At 38.8% G+C, this 19796-nt stretch overlaps 1 protein-coding gene across 1 annotated transcript in view; it reads left to right on the top strand.

Moving 5' to 3' along the window:
* XRCC5 (X-ray repair cross complementing 5) overlaps positions 1-19796 on the top strand; it is a 94908-nt gene that overhangs the window by 46391 nt on the left and 28721 nt on the right. Inside the window, exons 15-16 of the mRNA XM_060016146.1 lie at positions 7853-7946; positions 9430-9499. Of these exons, the coding sequence (XP_059872129.1) occupies positions 7853-7946; positions 9430-9499 (164 nt within the window). The remainder of the gene's footprint in view (positions 1-7852; positions 7947-9429; positions 9500-19796) is intronic.

Here is a 19796-nt window from a genome sequence, read left to right as displayed (position 1 = left end):
TTTGGAGGTAAGGTGTCAGGAGAATATCGGTGAGATTTTGGGAGGGAAAATGGGAAGGAGAATGAAAAACCTGGCCCTCGTTGTGCTGTTACTGTGTTGATGTGCTTGGATATACCATTAGTGAGGTGTAGTTTAAGGATTGTAAAATGGTTTTCATATCCTTAGATCAAGCTCTCAGGTAGCTATTAAGTGTTTTTTCCCCACATCAAGTCTGTTTAGAATTATATCAGTTTCCATTCAAAGCAGAACAAAAACAAACCTTAAGAAGCTGTTCTTATCCAGAATTATTTGGGTGTGTGACATTGATTTTACCAGGTTTTGGTTTTATTATTGGTGACTTTTCCTCCCAAATCAAAAGGATCTACTCATTTCTTTAGGTTGCATTCCAAGATCCAGTTTTAGATCACAGTTTTTTTCCTTTTTCTTTGATTTCCTTCCCACGGCTGTGTCTGCATTGACAAAGTAAAGCTTGTATTTGTAAATACCCCATTGGACCAGTATTGAGTAATTTCCAGAAACCTTCAATTTACAGGGTTCTGTAAATTGTTAATTTAGTGAATTATCTGCCAAGTTGAAAAGACAGGTTTGCATTTTCGGTGGCTTTTTAGAGGTTAATACCCTAAACTTTGTCAGAATTGGGGGGAAAAGAAAAAAAAAACAATCATGGGATTGAAAGATTCTCTCATGTGCATTTCTAACACATCCTGGAGGCTTTTATGTTTCTTTTTAGTCTGTCATGCCTTCTTCTACATAGGAAGACTGTCACTAAAAATCTACTTCTGCTTTCCTCATCTACCTAGATCCCTCTGGATTCGTATCTTAGAACAGTTCAGTAAAATTCTGAGTCGTTTTCTTCCCATGACAGCCTTGCCTTAGTCTCTTCTGCAGTCATATGGCTGTTCCTCTCTGTGTATTAAAGCTCCAGTTCATGATCTTGATTACCTTCTGGTATTGTGGGAAAGAAGTGGGCCATTTTCTCCTCCTCCTGCTGATTAAACTGTAAATTAGCTGGTTAAAAAAAAACATACCAGCTAGACCCAGAAGGCTGTTCTGTGATTTGATCCCTGCTGTGATTACACCTTCAGCCCTGTTCCCGTCTCTCACTTTCAGGAAGCTTGAGCCTGCCAGGCTTCTTGTTCTCTGCCCCCATAATGGGTTTGTTTTGCCACACAGCCAAATTAGCTGTGGGGGGCCGGAGAATAATCTTGCGCACACACACCTACGCACACCCCAATTCTCTACTCTTCCTTCTCAGAAGTCTTAGTTTTTAAGAACTGCAGAAATGACACATTTAACAAATATTTATTGAGTACCTCCTATATTCAAGAATGACTGAGTCCTTCTGCAGGGTTCTTACAGCCACTCAATTTTTGTGATAAGGCTCCAATCAGCTTTACAGGTGGTCTCCCTAAGGGAAAGAAGGATTGCTAACAACCAGCTATGTTTTTGTGTATATTCAGCATCCCTGTATCCAGGGTACATACTTCCAGTATACAGATGAGGGGCCGAGATGGGGGGAGGGGCACATGTCTGTTCAGGAAGTGTCAGAGGCCAAGGAAAGACCTCTGAGCTAGGAGTCTCTAGTTTTCATTCCAGCTTTTTCACTCTTGATCTAATTTTGTTTACATAATTTTACCTTTATGAGAGTTCCTTCATCTAAAAACAGGCTCATCGTAAGAGACATTATAACAGTAAAATCACAGATATTAAAGGACTTTAAACTATTTGGAGGGAAGGCAGTAGTCAAAACCCAGAGCAGTAATACTGTCATTATCAATAAAAACACTGAATATTTGAGAAGATCTACTATTCATGCTGAACCTGTTCAATCCCTAGTGTTGAAGTGATTTCTTCAGTTCAAGAGGGTAAAAGTACCATCTCACACTGCATTCCAAAAATGCACTGAATATTACCCTCATCACAGAGAAGCATTGCTTCCCTTAATGTTGCTGGACACCCTTGCAATGAAAGTAGCATCTCTTGGACAGAACTTACATGAGAATAGGGACATCTGAGGTCTGATCCTGCCTATGGAACTAATACGTGATCTTGATTTCTTTTTATCTCTATATGCAAATAGTGTAAAGTTTTCTACTTTTTTCAAGTCCCCTAAGACCCCAGTCCCTACTTACTGTCAGAGACCAACCTCACCTGGTTTTACTGGCTAAAACTTCAGACTCCAGGGTCAAGATAGTGTGAGTTGGTCCCCTTGCTCTGCAGTGTGACCTTAGTTGCAAGTTGCTTATCCTCCCTAAGCCTCAGTTTCCTCATGGGTAAGTAGGGATAATAGGAATATCTGTCTCATAGAGTTGTCATGCAGGTTAGTTGAGTAATATATGCTGTTCACTGTTCACTGTTGTCACCCTAGAATGGCACAGTGCCGAACACATAGTAAGAATATAGTGTTTGTGAAGAGATGATTTACAAAATCCTAGTCCTGTCCCTAGCACCTTTTCAACAACTACGGCAGTGGCGACGATCATGATGGTGATTTCACAGAGAAAACAGAAGCCAGTAGGCGGGAACGTCTCAGTTTTCTGGCCCATCTTACCTAAAAACATATCTGTATGGCATCTGCCTTTACTTCCTTTTTTCCTGCCTCAGTGGAAGAGGGTACCTCATCCTGTCCCAAGTTAATCCTTTCACCTATGTCCTGGGATGCTATTTCTGTGCCATCTGGTACCTCAGTCCACTGATAATTTCTTCCTTCCTTCTGTATCTTCAGCTTCTCCCTCTGTACCAACTCCTTTCCCTCCACACATTAACATTTTATTTCTATCCTCTAAAAGAAGATGAAGTAATCCCCTCAGTTTCCTCTCTCTAATTACTACCTGTTATCATCATCTTTTCTTCCATAGCCAGGCTTATTAGCAGAAGAACCTATACTGCTTCTTTTCCTAGCACTCACTGGCTCGGCCTTCTGCCCCCACCACTGCCCTGAAACTGGTCTTCTAAAAGACACTAACTGGGCTTCCCTGGTGGCACAGTGGTTGCGAGTCCGCCTGCCGATGCAGGAGACATGGGTTCGTGTCCCGGTCCGGGAAGATCCCACATGCCGTGGAGCGGCTGGGCCCGTGAGCCATGGCCGCTGAGCCTGCGCGTCCGGAGCCTGTGCTCAGCAGCGGGAGGGGCCGCAACGGTGAGAGGCCCGTGTACCGCAAAAAAAATAAAATAAAAGACACCAACTGCTGGATTTACTTAAGCGTGGCAGTCCTTTTCTTTCGTTTTTTTTTGGTTTTTTGTTTTTTTGCGGTACGCGGGCCTCTCACTGTTGCGGCCTCTCCCGTTGTGGAGCACAGGCTCCGGACGCGCAGGCTCAGCGGCCATGGCTCACGGGCCCAGCCGCTCCACGGCATGTGGGATCTTCCCGGACCGGGGCACGAACCCGTGTCTCCTGCATCGGCAGGCAGACTCGGAACCACTGTGCCACCAGTGAAGCCCCCTTTTCTTTCTTGACCTCTTTGTGGCACATGACATTGTCAGTTATCCTTTCCCTCTTGAAACTCATATGTCTTCCTTAACTTCAGATTCTCCAGATTTTTCCCTCTAAACCTTTAACAGGCTCCCTCTCAGATTCCTCTGGGGGCTGCTTTTCTTTCCCCACCAACCTTAAATGTTGATGTTTTGTAGGACTCCTCCTCTAAAAGAGCTGACATTTATTGGACATAGGTATGTATTATCTGTTTGCATCCTTTTGGCCATCTTATGAAGTAGATTCTTTTATTCACTTCATCTTAAAGCTGAGGACACTGAGGCTTAGAGGAGATAAGAAACTTCCTCAGTATCACAGCTGGTTAAGCGATGGAGATGGATTTAAACGCAGGCAGTTTGACCCCAGAGCTTACACTCTCAACGATTATGCCAGACTGCACATCCTAAGACCTTTATTATCAATATTTCACATATGGGTCTCCAAAAATAACTAAAAATCTTGTCTATCCTAATATACTTCCATCTTATCCACTGGATCTTAAGTGTCTACAGATAACTCAAGTTCAGTATGTCCAGAAGTGACTTCATCACCTTTCTCTTTCCACACTCCTTTCAACCCCCTCTTCATGCTGTGATTCTCTATTTCAGAGTGAATGACACCTAATTTCCAGGGAGTCATCCCTTTTCTTCACTCCCCACATCTAATTGGCTTACCAAGTTGTATTAGATTTACCTCAAGTTCACTCCTTTTGCTTCAGGTTAGTACAGTGGCTAATAGCATTGATTTGGATCAAAACCCAAGTATTTCTTTTTTAATTTTTTTTTCTTTTCATTTATATATTTATTTATTTTTGGCTGCGTTGAGATACGCAGGCTTCTCATTGCGGTGGCTTCTCTTGTTGCAGAGCACGGGCTCCAGGTGCGCAGGCTCAGTAGCTGTGGCTCATGGGCTCGGTAGCTATAGCTCGTGGGCTCTAGAGCGTAGGCTCAGTAGTTGTGGCACGCGGGCTTATTTGCTCCGCGGCATGTGGGATCTTCCGAGACCAGGGCTTGAACCCATGTCCCCTGCATTGGCAGGCAGATGCTTAACCACTGTGCCACCAGGGAAGTTCCTCAAGTATTTCTTTTTAATAGTGGTTAAAATTGGCAAGTTGCTCTGTGCCAAGTTGTGATAACAAATACCTGCCTTTTAGGAGGCTGTTTAGGAGAGTGGTTAAAAGTCCAGAGTTGGCTGTGGACCCCTTACTGAGTGCTTTAGACAAGGTCAGGCCCTTTTGAGGCTTGGTTTGCTTAATTGTAAAGGGACAATAACAATAGCTGACTCGTGTGCTTGGCTTCGTGACCGATGGTGAGTTACTTCTTACTAGCATTGCCCACTGCCATTGCTTTTATGTAGGTTTCATTTTAGCCTGCTTCACTGAGATAACCCCTTGACTGATTCCCCTAATTCCAGTCTTAGCCCCTTCCCATCCATTCTGCATTCTGCTATCTGAGTGATGTTTTTAAAAACAAATCTGATCACATCACTCCCTTACTTAAAATTCTTTAATGCAGTGATTCTTAATCTGTGTGTGTTTGTGTGTGATGGACCCTTTGGATAATCTGATAAAAACTGTGAACCTTCTCCCCAGGAAAATGCCCTAACATAATAAATTTTGCATGTAGTTTTAGGTGGTTCACAAATTCCTTGATGTCATCCTTGGATGCCTGATTGAAAACCTTTGCTTTCATGGCTTTCCATTACCTTCAGCTTAAGACCAAATTCTGTTACACAAATGAGAAAACCCAGATAAGCAGAAGGAAGAGAAATGTCTGTCCAGCTACCTGGAGAACCACTTTCTTTCCTCACAGTTTGTGTCTACAATTTAGATATTTTCTATCCTCATCTCTCACTACTTCCCAGCTTGCACTTCATGCCCCAGCCCAACATAGCTGCCTGCTTTCCTCTCAAAGGAATATGTTGCTTACCACAATATTTTCTTAATTGCCTGTTTATATATTTATCTTTTTTATTTGGCTGAACTTCTTGAAGGTGATGATTATTAACTTTTATATATTTAGAATCTAGAGCCTAATTTAGGGGTCCACACATAGTAAGTATTAGGTAAATGTGTGGCTAAATAAATGAATTACAAGATTTATACTCAGGCTTCCCTGGTGGCGCAGTGGTTGAGAGTCTGCCTGCCGATGCAGGGGACACGGGTTCGTGCCCCGGTTCGGGAAGATCCCACATGCTGCGGAGCGGCTGGGCCTGTGAGCCATGGCCGCTGGGCCTGCGCGTCCGGAGCCTGTGCTACTCAACGGGAGAGTCCACAGCAGTGAGAGGCCCGCATACCGCAAAAAAAAAAAAAAAGATTTATACTCATATATGAACGAAAAGGAGAAGAGGAGAAAGAACAACAAATTATCCAGGGTTCCAACATCCAAATGCAGCAGCTGTTAACATTTCTGTGTCTGCTGTGACCTTGCATGGATAATGTGTACCTTCCAGAGCTCAGCTCCCTCATAGATAATTTGGGGATGAGAGTCATTGTGCTTTCCTACTTCAGATAGACATTATGAGTTTAATATATGTAAAATTCCTAATTAAATCCTGTTAAATGATTCAATCTTGAGATTATTAAACATATTAAATTTTCACTACTTTCTACTATTTTCTGGACTTGCCTTTACCTGCCCAGTTCTGGCAAATTAGTATATATGTCTCCTTATTCTTCCTTCTCTAGAATCTTATTTGGGAGGGTTTAAGAAATTCTTCATGTGATTCAACCTTGTATTCTCACGGAACTTAGCATAGTGCTTTGTATGTTTAATGCCTCTTAATACCACTATGTAAGTTAATTTGTATTTTTGGAAGAGAATAGGTGAATAGTTGATATGGTACTTTTTGTTGTAGTGTTCTCCTGAGGAACAAACTGAAGATCAGAGAGAACAGTAACTTACTAGACTCTAAACTCTAGACATACAAAAATTAATACACAGTCAATACCTTCAAGAAGGTGTAAGATTCCAGGGCTAGCCAGTGGCAAAACTGAGACTAGAATCTGGGTCTTTTTCCTCCAAATCTTCAGCAGTACCATGTTGTCTTTCTCTTGGGAAGAACCGGCAAAGGTTAACTGAAGTGGCTGTGACTTTTTTTTTTTAAAGAATTCAAATTCTGATAGAATTTCATGCTGCCTCAGGTTTGTGCATTTTCCCTCCATTTTTGCACCAAGGCTTTGTGTGTTTATTTCTTATTCTCCTTGAAGGAAAGGGCTTTGAATGACTCACCCCTTATCTCTTGTTTACTTCTCAAAAGGAAGAAGGCAAGTGGTGAATGGGAAAGATGTCAAGTAATAAAACTTAATTCTTGTTTGTAAGGCCGTAATGATTACTTTAGTTCTTTCATCTGGCTGTAAGAGGAGATTCATTATTGAAATACCATTGAATAAGCTAACTTAGGTCTTACTTTGCTTTATTTTTAGGATAACCTCTTCAAGCCTCACTGTTTGAAAGTTGGGCTTTTGAATAAAAACATCACATTTAGAAATAGTTACTAATAGTACTCTTAGTTACTAATTTCCCTTCTCATTCAGCCATTTCTTGATAGCTGCTTTTGCCCCAGATTGATTATTTGTCTGGGAGAAAAATCTTCATAATCTCTTGTGTTCAGCATCTTAAGGGAGATTATGGGCAGAGTCTTTGGATTTTTTTTCTCCTTTGCAATTGACTTGACCTCCTTTTGACTTTAGGCAGGCTGTTAAAGCCTGCTTGTTACTTGAAGCAAGATGTTCGATATACTTCCTCTTTCCCTTATCACACAGATGCTTTTGGACTCTGTTAGCATATTGCCCAAGACAGAATTAGGTTTATAAAGGCACAGATTAAACGTTTTCTTTTGAAAGTGGTTTTTTATAGTTTAAGACTTCTCTAAGAGCAAGCTCTTGCTTGTTTGAGGATTGTCTAGTAAGTTTTGACAGCTGTAAGTAGAAGCTTATAAAGCTCTCACATACACGATGGAGAAGACAGGTTATTAGACACAAAGGTCTTCTATGTACATGGAAAGCTAATAGCTATCAATTCTTAGGCAGAAACTAGCAAATAATAACTGAAGGGTAAATGGGTTTCATACTGAAATGCTAAGTTTCCATTATCTATGCTTGCAGTTTCATCTTTTGAAAGGGCTTTGTGATGCAGCTGCTAATTCTGATTTCCCTACTGCTGGAAACAAAGCCAGGGCTGCTCCAGTCAGGCTGTCAGGGGTCCAGAGGGTGGGAAAGGGAGGCAGCCGTTTGTAAAGGAGGACTAAGTGCAGCTGCTTATTTTTGAGTCTTGAAAAATAAATGTATACTTTTCACATTAGCAATTCTGGGTTTTGTATTGTTTGTTCAGTTTTAAGGGGAGAGAAAAAAAAAAACCCGAACATTTATTTCTTTTCCAGCCATGAAGAGGGACCCACCTCTAAAAAACTGAAGACCGAGGGAGATGAAGCCCACTTTAGTGTTTCCAGCCTGGCTGAAGGCAGTGTCACCCGTGTAAGCAGAACTTGTCGGGTGTGCTCCCCTCTTTCAGGAAGGTTGGGGCTTGGGGAGATTGCATCAATTTTTGTTAGTCTTTTAACGTAGCACTTTCCTTGGTCCTTTCAACATATAAGCCATACATGTCCATCCCACACTTTTTCCTTTAATTATTGTCAGTGAATTACCTATAGAATTATTTATATTGATATATAGTACATAGAGCACTATATAGTATATAGAGCGTGAAACATCACTTTCGTAGAGTTTTCTTGGTAACTTCATTTTGCAGCTTTCTGTTTAGTCACAATGGTAGGATAAGTGGGGGGGTTAATGATACGAGTCTTAATCTCCAAGTATGTAAGCTTTAAGAGTATAATTCTCTTTTTTCTAATATACAACTTCATAACAGTTTTCACTAGTTTAGGATTTCCCCAAACCAGGTATCCTTTGACACTTGAGATCTTCTTTATTTAATGGGATGGTTTTTGGAACTTGAACATATTGCCTTGTTTTAAGTGGCATTATTTTGAATCAGTGGATCTTAAAAATTGTCCCTTACTACTAGCCAAATATACTAGGAAGGATAGCTAGCCCTAGGGCATACCTTTTCCCCACCTGAAAAAGTAATGCTGTCGGAAAAACTGAATGTCTGAAAAATGATTTGGATTTTATTTCAGTGTCTCGTAGTAGAGGAAAAAACATCATGACCTTATTTATTCTGGGAGCTTTTCTGACTGCTATATACCAGAGTTGACTGGAAACTTTGGTACATTTTGTACCAACATTTCCCAGCCGTTGTAGAATCCCATTGTCTTCTCCCCCTCGAGCTGAACTTAAGCCCTATTAAGGTTGGGATCGGAAGGTAAAAGACATAGGTATGATCAGAAAGTGCCGTATAGTGTGGCAGAGCTCTTCTTCTTTGAAACTTTCCCACCTAGCACTGATTTGCTTTTACTCTGGGGGACATGTTTAGTTTGGGCATGTTTGAATAGTCTACCAAAACTTCAATGCCAGAGGGTCAGCAGCAGCCCCCAGGAAGGACAGTTCAGTGAATTAAGCATCAGGCTGTTATTTCTCGTGTCATCTTAGTGGAACAAAGGTATTCTGAACTGACCCTGCACTGCAGAATCCTCCCGTTCCTAATTGGTTGGGTGTCGGGATGGACAGGCAGTCTGCCACATAAAGCCTTCAAACTGGGCCGCCTGGTGCCTTGGGTACCTTGGGTGCCTTGGGTCATACTTCTGACCCATCCGGAAAGAAGTCAGTTTGCATGAGGAGAGGTAAGTGAAAATACGGACAGAGGACAGCCCTTTGACCACAGGAATCCACTAGCTTTTAACAGATCCGTAGAAATGAAAATGAACAGAAAAGTGCCTTCACTTTGTCTTTGCCTCTATTTTATGAGAACGCACTTATTACATTAAGCTGTCTTGTCTTGCCTGGGTGCTGCCAAAAAGAGAAGTGACCTGCAGTTTCATTGTCTGTGGGTGTGTTCTAGGTTGGAAGTGTGAATCCTGCTGAAAACTTCCGTGTTCTAGTGAGGCAGAAGAAGACCAGCTTTGAGGAAGGTAAGAGATGTGCTGTAGGCTTTGCAGTTAAGGAAAAGTGGTTAATTAGGTTAACTGATTTAAGCCTAGACTAGTAAGTGTCACCTTTGGTCATAATGCCTCATATAGCCGTTTTCTTTCCTGGTGGATCTTTGTGACTGTCCCTTGTTAGTAAGCTCACCGAGGTAACATTATGAGCACAGGAGGGTAAACTCAGCACAGGGCTGCTAAACAGAGACGAGCTAATTTGTAGGTCTCCCTGTTAAGAAAACTGGGGGCCAGAATCTTGGAGCTTTTAGTTCCACTTCAGTGAAATCCTTTGGGAATAAAACGTTTTTGTGTCATATCTTTCTATTTTCTGAGACATATAATTTTTGTTCTCTCCTAAGAGTTTCAGCCCCTTGACAGTAATCTCGGAAAGACCTTACTGCTGCCCTTAGATTTGATCCTTCTGAAATTGACCCTGTCCTCACATTTTTCTTTTCAGATATAACCTAGAATTCTATTTAGGCTTGAGCTGATATTAAAACAGCTTTGAGGGATGGATAGAGTGTCTCAGACTGACATTCATTCACTTGATTCAGCAAAGTCAAATAGATAATTTTTTTCAACTCTGTGGGTAGAGCAGTTTACTTACACACATTATATGATTTTCTGCCATGAATCAAGCCTAACCTGTGGATTCTCAAGAGTTGGGATCTAGGAGAAGTTTCGTGTGTGTGTGTGTGTGTGTGTGTGTGTGTGTTGTGTATTTTCTCTTTTTAATGGTGTATTCATCTTGGCTATGGATTACGTAACCCATTAAAGCTCTTTCCAGATAAACATAAGAAGATAAAAATACGGCCTTTATTGTTTTGCACAGAGCTGGTAAATTTAAGAAAAATAACCTCCATTAAATACCTTGAACGTCTTGGAAGAAGGATACTAAATACAAACAGAAGTAAAATTTTAAGTATCTTTAGCTGTATAAAAGTTTTGTTTTGTTAACAGTTTGACGTACTTTCTTAGTCCTTTCCCAAAAGAGCAGTGATCCGTCTACTCACAAGAGAGAAAATACATGATTACATATTCTAGAGGTTTAGTCTATACTTCTATATTTTTTATTAACTATCTTGTTCTTCACTGGCTTTCTTTTTAACTTGTCTAGTTTTAAATTGTTAAACTCCAGAACTTGATGATCCAGGCTTATTTTACACCTCACTTATCAATGACAAGTAGTCTCATTTGAAAACAAAAATCAGTTTATTTGGAATTGTAAAGGATACCTACTAAAAGGGTATGTTATTATTTGACATGGTAATTGTGTGTCAGTGACCCTTAGGGTCTTGTTCATCTTCCGTGTGGCATGGATTGAGGCCCAGAATAGTTGAGATGACTTTCCACGGATTATTGCAAATATGCAGTCAGATTCCAGAGAGCCAGTTCTTGGCCTCTTGTGGCTTAAACATCTTCATTGGTTGCTTACATTTCATTAGACAGCACAGCACTGCTCTGAAGCTTACATTTTAATATAATAAAACTCATTAACCAAATAATTAAAATGAAATCATTGAAATGAAGACAAAAAGAAAAAATAAAAAAGACATGGCATAGAAATCAAAGACCGTCATATACACACAACCACTTTATAAGTAAGTGTTTTCAGTTTTCACAATTCTCCCTAAAAGGCGTCTGTCCATTCTTACTCAGCTTCTAGCATCTTTTCAAATTCCTGTCAATCTGTAGATCAGAATATCTCTAATTACAGAGTATGGCTCTTGTAAAATGTAGCCTGGCTGTCTGTTAAAAAAAAGAGAGCGTACAAATCCTGTTTGCTATAGGTAAGCTCTCTGTGAGCACCAAGATTTCTTCCTGAGAGCATTAAAGGACGCCTGTATGTGATACACGACAGCATTTTCATTCTCCCAGTGTTTTGTTTTCTCATGCCAGGTGGTAAAGTTGCTTGCCTTAAACCTGCTGAGTATTTTTTTCCCTTTTTATGTTAAAAATAGAATATTTTTCCCTCTGGCTGAAAATTTGGAACTCATATGAATGCTTTCCCTGTGTCAGAACAGCTAGAAGAACAGAGTCCATTCAAGCCTGCATTTAACGTAGTGACCCACTGGCTTGCTTTGATGACCCGTGCCAGCTGCTGGAAACATGGAATTAAATGATGGGTGCTTTGGAGAAAGGGTGTGTTACCCAACTTGCTGTTGGAGTTCACCCTTGCAGGAAGTGCTAATGAGAATGATTTGTGAAGCAAAAAGCTGTTGAAGTACTTACTCACGGCAATTTGGTTTTTTCTTTATTGCCTATAAATTCATGGTGCATTCATGGTGCATGGTAGATCACTGTCATGCAGGGCATTGCACTTCGTTCTCCTTGAATTGGAGAATTGTCTTCACGATTGTTTCTTAAGCCCAGCTGGTTGATAAAGGAAACTGATTTCAGGTTGTGCTGATGTGCAAACTGCTTTCATCAATGACTTAAAGTGACTGCTTGTGGCAAACAGCAGAAGCTCTTAACCAATTAAGATGTTTAGGAAAGGATGTTAGGCTTTTGTTAAAATAGTAACTAATGGGCTGAAATGTGTTAAGAGGAACCTAGAAACAGCTTGGAGTCCCATTTAAAGGCAATAAAAGTATTTTGGTCCCCTCCCCCTTTCAAATTATAAGCGCAGGGCAAAAAGTATGCTTACACAGAAAGAAGTGGCAAGTATAATTTGGTACACTTAGTCCTGTCTGTTCCCATGTCTACATAAAATTTTTAAAATGGCATACTAGTTTCTTTGGTCAGAAAAGGGAGAGAAGTTTGGTTCAGATATAGAACACAGTTTCAGCAGGGCTTGAGAATATTATTAGTGTAGATGTCCTTAGACATAAATTAACTTTTTTTTTTTTGCAGTTTCTTATGGACAGTTGCAGAAAAATCTTTAGTTAATAGTTATGATTAAAGACTCTGCTGTGGATTGAATTGTGTTCCCCCCAAAATTCATATATTAAAGCCCTGACTCCTCATGTGATGGTATTTTGAGATGGGGCCTTTGGGAGGTCATTAGGTTTAGATGATGTCATGAGGGTGGAGCCCTCATGATGGGATTAGTGCCCTTATAAAAAGAGACACCAGAGTTTGCACTCTCCTCTTCTCTTTCTTGCTCTTTTTTTTCCTCTGTGATGTGAAGGTGACTGTCTGCAAGCCAGGGAGAGAGCCCTCACCCAAACCTGACCATGCTGGCACCAGCTTCCAAACTGTGACAAAATAAATTTCTGTTGTTGAAGGCAGCTAGCCCATGATATTTTGTTATGTCAGCCTGAGCTGACTAATACAGGCTCATTTTCTTTTCCTTTGTCAGATTAAACTGCTGAAATCCTGTATTTTATCTCTTTATGTCTTTTAGTGGTAATGAGATGCAACTCTAACACTCAAGCTAGTCACGGTATTTCATTGGTAGGCCATTGGAGTCAGGAGCCATTTCTTATATGAGAACTATCTAACTGTAATTCTCTTGCCCTTGGAATCTTGTAGTGTTTCCTTGGGGCATTGAGGATAAGATTTACTGTGTGAGCTTTTCAGCAGTTATTCTATAAAAGAAACATCTAGTGTCTCCTTTCTGTCTGTGGTAAATCTCCACAAATCTCTCAGTTAAATTGCACTTATTTATTGCCAGTTTTTAAATAGTTCATTGAAGTATAATTTTCTACTATAAAGTGTACTCATTCTAAGTGCAATTTAGTGATCCTTTATAAATGGAAAAGGTTGTACAGTCATCACCACAACCCAGTTAAAGAACTTTTCCTTCAACTCCAGGAAGTTCCCCATGGCAGTGTGTAGTCAGTTCTTTTTTTCCCCACCACCACCTCAAGCAACTATTTTCTGTCTCTATAGCTTTGTCTTTTCTGGAAATTTTACGTAAATGGAATCACTCAATATGCAGTGTTTTGCATCTGACTTCTTTTACTTAGCATAAGGTTTTTGAAGTTTGTCTATGTTGTAGCATGTATCAATAATTGACTTCTTTTTGAGCTGAATAATATTCAGTTTTAATGAATATGCCACAGTTTGTTTATCCACTCGCCAATTAATGGATATTTGGATTGTTTCCAGTTTTTAGCTATTACAAATAATACTGCTGTGGATATTTGCATACAAGTCTTTGTATGTTTTCAGTTTTCTTGGGTGGGAGTGGAATTGCTGAACCATATGGGAAGTTTATGTTTAACTTTTTAAGAAATAGCCAAACTCTTTTCAAAAGTGGCATACCATTTTATATCCCCACTGGCAGTGAATGAGGGTTCCAGTTTCTCCACATCCTTGATAACCTTGTATTGTCAGTCTTTTCAGTTATAGCTATTTTAGTGCGAATGTGTCAGTGTATCATTGTGGTTTTAGTTTGCAGTTTCTTAAAGACTGCTAATGACGCTGACCAGTTTTCATGTGCTTATTAGCCATTCATATATCTTCTATCTTGTTTATCATGTTTTTATTCTTCTATGGGCTGTCATATTGTTGTCATCTATAAGAAATCTTTGCCTAGCCCAAGTCACAAAGATTTTCTCCTGTGTTTGCTTTTGAAAGTTTTAGGCCTATAATTCATTTTGAGTTGATTTTTGTAAATGAGTATTTGGTAAGTGTGTAGGTTCATTGTTTTTCAGAGGGATAACTAATTGTCCCAGCACCGTTTGTTGAAAAGACTGTCCTTTTCCCATCGAATTGCCTTGGCACCTTGTTGAAAATTATTTGACCATAAGTGTAAGAGTTTATTTCTGTAGTTTTTAATTTAATTACATTGATCTATACCTGTCCTTCACTAATACATTGCTTTGTTTACTTTAGCTCTATAGTAAGTTTTGAAATACTGTATCATAAGTCTTCCAACTTCGTTCTTTTCTAAAATTGTTTTGGCTAATCTAGGTCCTTCACATTTCCATATAAATTTTAGGATCAACTTTTTGATTTTTTAGGGATTTTGATAGGGATTGGCATTGAGTATATAAAATAATTAAGGAAGAATCTCCATCTTAACAATATTGAATTTCCTAATCCATGAACATGGATTCTTTTTCCATTTATTTAAATCTTGTTTACTTTCTCTCCATAGTGTTTTATAGATTTTAGTGTACAAGACCTGCACTTCTTTTGTTAAATTTTTGCCAAGTGTTTTTTAATTTTTAATGCAATTGTGGATTAAATTTTTAAAAATTTATTTTTGGACTGTCTTGCTAGTATATAGAAATATTGATTTGCGTATATTGGCCTTATATCCTGCAGCCTTGTTAGACTTGTTTATTAGTTCTAGTTGTTTTTATATACTCTTTAGGATTTTCTACTTACAGGATCATATTGTCTGCAAATAAACTCAGTTTTACTTCTTTCTTTCTAACTTGTATGCTTTTAATTTCTTTTTTTTCTTTTTTTTTTTTTAATTTTACTGGCTGGAACATCCAGTACAGTGTTGGCTTTCAGACTTTCACCATTAGTATGATGTTAGTTCTGAGTTTTCTCAACTTCCCTTTATCATCTTGAAGAAGTTTTCTTCCATTCCTATGTGATTGAGAGTTTTTATTGTGAATGAATGTTGAGTTTTGTCAGATGCACGTTCTACATCTATTGAGATGATTATGTGGGTTTTATTCTTCTATTTATATGGTATACTATATTCATTGATTTTCAGTTGTTAAACCAGCCTTGCATTACAGGGGTAAATTCGAGTCAGTCATGGTAAATAATCCTTTTTGAATGTTTCTGAATTCATTTTGCTAATATTTGGTAGGATTTTTGTGTATATATTCATGAACGATACTTTTCTGTAGTTTTCTTGTGATATCTTTGTCTGACTTTGGTATCAGGGGAATACAGGCCTCATAGAATGAGTTGAGAAGTATTCTTTCCTCCTCTTCAGAATTGGTATGATTTCTTCTTTAAACATTTGATAGAATTTGCCAGTGAAGCCTTCTGGACCTGATTTATTTGTGGGAAGCTTTTTAAAACTAATACAGTCATTTTACTTATGATAGAATTAGTCAGATTTTCTATTTCTTCTTGAGTCATTGGTGGTAATTTGTGTCTTTATATGAATTTGTCCATTTCATCTAAGTTGTCTAATTTGTTGGCATAACATTGTTCATGTTATTTTTCCCTTACAATATTTTTAAGTTCTGTGGTTTATAGTTATATGCCTGCTTTTATTCCTGATTTTGGTAGTTTGTATCTTCTGTTTTCCTTGGTCAGTCTAAGTAAAGGTTTATGGGCTTTGTTTCTCTTTTATAGAAGATCCTAACTTTTAGTTTTATTGATTTTCCTCCATTATATTTTTTTAAAATTTCATTGATTTCTGCTCTGATCTTGATTATTCCCTTCCTTTTACTTGCTTTGGATTTAATTTGCTTTTTTTCCTAGTTTCTTACACTGGAAGTTTAGATTACTGATTTGAAACTTCTTTTCTAACATAGGTATTTAAATCTATACATTTTCGTCTAGCCAGTTCTTTAGCTGCACACCATGAATTGTGATAACATGTTTTCATTTTCACTCAGTTAGAAATGCTTTCTAATTTCTTTTGTGATTACTTTGACCTTTGGATTTAGAACTGTGCTGGATTATTTAAGACTGTGTTGTTTAATTTCCAAATACTAGGAAATTCCCAAATTTATTTCTGTTGTTGATTTTTAATTTAATTCTGTTGTGACTGGAGAACATATTTTGAATGGCTTCAGTCCTTTTAAATTTATTGAGACTTGTTTTATAGCTTAGCATATAGTCTGTTCTGACAAATGTTTCATATGCCCTTTAAAATAATATGTATTCTGTTGTTGCTAGGTTGAGGGTTCTGTAAATGTCAATTTGGCCAGTTTGGATGATAGTTTTTTCAAATCTATATCTTTGTTGATGTTATGTCTAGTTGTTCTCCATGATGTTTTGAGTATTGAAGGTTATTCACCTTGAGACCTTGTGGGCTATTAAGACCTTTATAATTTTTGCCTCACCTAGCTAAACAAAAATCTAGAAACCCAAGTGAATTTCTAGAGTTCCAATAAAGAAAACATTGTCAGTTCAAGTAATAGAGTGTATTTTAAATAAAGGTCTTCAGGTATTGGAGTTTAAAAAAAAAAACAACTTAGATGTATGTATCACAGGATTATGTTTGTGTTTCAGAATCCTCTGCTTCATGGGAGGAATTCATTTACATTAGTAAATGACAAGCTTACTCGGTACAGGAAAAACTGTGGAGATTTCAGGAACTTGCTGGCAAGTCTTAGTTCAGTGTTTAAAGATTGGGAAAATGCATAGGTTCATTGCTCCCTCCTTTCATTTGTTTCTTCTTTGGTGCTCTTTTTCTCAAGCATGGGTGTATTTTGTTTGATTCATTATTTGCCTCATACATAAGTTTGGATTATCCCAATTATCTCATAATTGTCCCATTTCTAATTACTCTTAGATGGACTATAATGAAGCCAGCAGGACTTACACATTGGAATTTTAAATGTATAGAATTACAGGGAAGGTTGAATCTACAAACTAATGATAAAATTTGCCTGCCACAAATCTGGTTCAAATTGGTAGACTATCCTGAGGATGGTGGGTGAAATTAAATACTTTCTAAGGTCCTTTTTCGTACTGTCCTTTAAGTATATGAGTAATAAACAGAAGGAAGTAGGTGGAAGAGAAAAAATAAAACAAAAAAGAAATAAAAGGATCAGTGAAATAGAAGGGTCCTGAGTAACTGCCATCAGTAAATGTCAACCCATGAAAAATGTCTTTCCATTTAGAACTCACTAAAAATACAAACAATTGTTTATTGTTAACTTATGTAATAGTCTCTTATATGTTTCAAGATGACTTAATTGCTTCTTTGGCTTCTCATTAAAAAATAAATACATGCTCATTGGAAAAAAATCAAGTAGTAATTCAGTAGTACATAAAAAGGGGAACTCTCTTCATTCATTGTCCCCCTCTCTTCCAAACCCTCCTCATACCCACATTCTTTGTCTTGCTTTCTCTCACTTCATAGGAATAACCCTGTTAATCCCTATTAATGTTCTATATCATAGTCAAGATGGTTAATTGTTTTAGTGTATGGTAAATTGAGGCTATAGCCACAGGCAGTACATTTTAGAGAACCTCCCATTCCTCGTGGGATCAAGCATCTTGACCTAAGAGGGAAAAAAAGAGCTTACAACAAGATGGGATGGGGCTAATTCATACTTAGTAAGTGACAACAACAAAGATGCCTGCATATATAGTCATGATAATGTGGAAATGATATCTTAGCCACACATACCTGCATACATCTTACATAGCCCATTACTCTTTGTCTGTGTGTTTTCTCTTTCCGTAGAGCTTTATTTTAACCATTTATATAGCTATAAAATTAAGGTAAAGGGTGGTGATCAGAATTCTAGACTGTCCATTCCCCCATTCAGTGATAGCCAGTACTGAATCCACAGTGTATGGGTTTAAATTGAAGGAACACAAAAAGACATCTTCATGTCTTTTAGACATGAAGCTTTTAGAGGAGTAACTCAGTGAGGCCTTGATCATTTATTCATCCATTCAGCAAATGGTTGTTGAATGCCTATTTTATGTGCTAGTCATTGTGGCAAGATACAGACAATAAACAAATAAAATCTATGTTCTAGGGCTGCTGTAACCAAACTGGCTAGCTTAAAACAACAAAAGGTTATTTCCTCTCAGTTCTGGAGGTTAGAAGCCCAGAATGAAGGTGTTAACAGGGTTGGTTCGTAAGGACTTCTGAGGGAGAATCCATTCCGTGGCCCTCTCCTAGCTTGTGGTGACAGCTGGCAGCCCTTGGTGTTCCTTGGCTTGTAGGTGCATCACTCCAGTCTCTGCCTCATCTTCAGTTGGAGTTCTGTGTGACTGTGTCCAAATTGACCTCTTCTTATATGGACATCAGTCATATTGGATTAGCTCACCCCCCTTTATGAACTCATCTTAAATTGATTACATCTGCAAGGACCCTATTTCCAAATAAGGTCACATTCTGAGGCTCTGGAAAGAACTTGAATTTGGGGGGTAACACTGTTCAACTCATGACAGCACTATAGAGAAAACTTAACACAGGATAGTGGGATGGTGAACGCTGGGGTTGTGAGGGGCTTGTGATTTTATGTAGAGGATCAAGGAAGGCTTGTTACTTGGTTATTATTTGAACAGAGAACTGAGGAAAGTGGAAGATAGAGCCTGGTGGATATCTCTGGGGAAAGCCTTGCAGACAAGAGGGAGCATTGCCCAGAAGCATCAGGGAAACCGGCGTGTCTGGAGGAAAGAAGCGGAGGTGAGATCAGAGAGGTATCTGGGGCACATATCACATAGGGCCTCCTAGACCTTCTGCTTTTACTCTGAGTGAAATGGGAAACCGCTAAAGAGTTCTAAGTAGAGGATGATCTGATTTAAAAGGCACTCTGGCTGCCGTGATGACCACGGGTTGAAGGTTGAAGTAGGCAGATGAGTTAGAAGGCTACTGCAGTGATCCAAGTGAGAGAGGTAGTGATGGAGGTAGCGAGAAGAGGTCAGACTCTCGATATATTTTGAAAGTAGACTTGGCAGGTTTTGCTGGCAGTTTGAAAATAGGATGTGAGAAAAGGAAACAAGTCAAGGGTGATTGTTAAGTTTTTGGGCCTGAGCAACTGGAAGGAATTGGCATTTACTGAGAAGGAAAAGACATACTAAGTTGGTTATATAGGTCTTGACTTCAGGAAAAAGTCCTGGGTTATAAATATAAATCTGGGAGAAGTCATCATAGAGATGGTCTATAAAGACATGAGAATGGGCGAGATCCTTAAGTGGGGCAGAGGTGTGGGATCTAGGGCACAGGTGGAAGGGGTAACTTAGATAGATGCACACACAGATAGTTCATCCAAGCCAATAGGAAGGATGCAGAGTATGGGTATAGAAACAGGTGGGTTGACCATGTTGAGGAAGAATTCATGGAAGAGGCTGGCATGACCTGAGCCATAAAAGGCTGGATAGGAAAGGGCCCAGAGAAAGGTATCCCAAGTGAGGCAACAGCCAAAGTGATGGGGTGTCCTAGTGCTATGAGTACTAACAGGACTTTCTCCAGAAATAGGGATTTTTGTTACTGCTGTTACTTTGTCTCTTGAGTTTACTGTTGATGAGCATTTCTGACCACTTTGTACCATTTCTAAGTTTCTTCTAATTTTAATCACTTTCTAATCCAGTTGTTTCATATCTGTCTTTTTCTCTCCATCCTAAAAAACACTAATTTAGGCTTTCATTATTTTACCATTGGACAGTTATAGCATCCTATATTAATTACCCTCCAAGTTCTTCTTGTTCAACTCATCCCGTATGTTGGTACAGA

Source organism: Delphinus delphis, chromosome 7 (genome assembly GCF_949987515.2).
Source record: "Delphinus delphis chromosome 7, mDelDel1.2, whole genome shotgun sequence".
Classification (NCBI taxonomy): Eukaryota; Metazoa; Chordata; class Mammalia; order Artiodactyla; family Delphinidae; genus Delphinus; species Delphinus delphis.
Note: the sequence above shows the minus strand (reverse complement) of the source record. Positions and strands in the feature narration are given on the sequence as shown.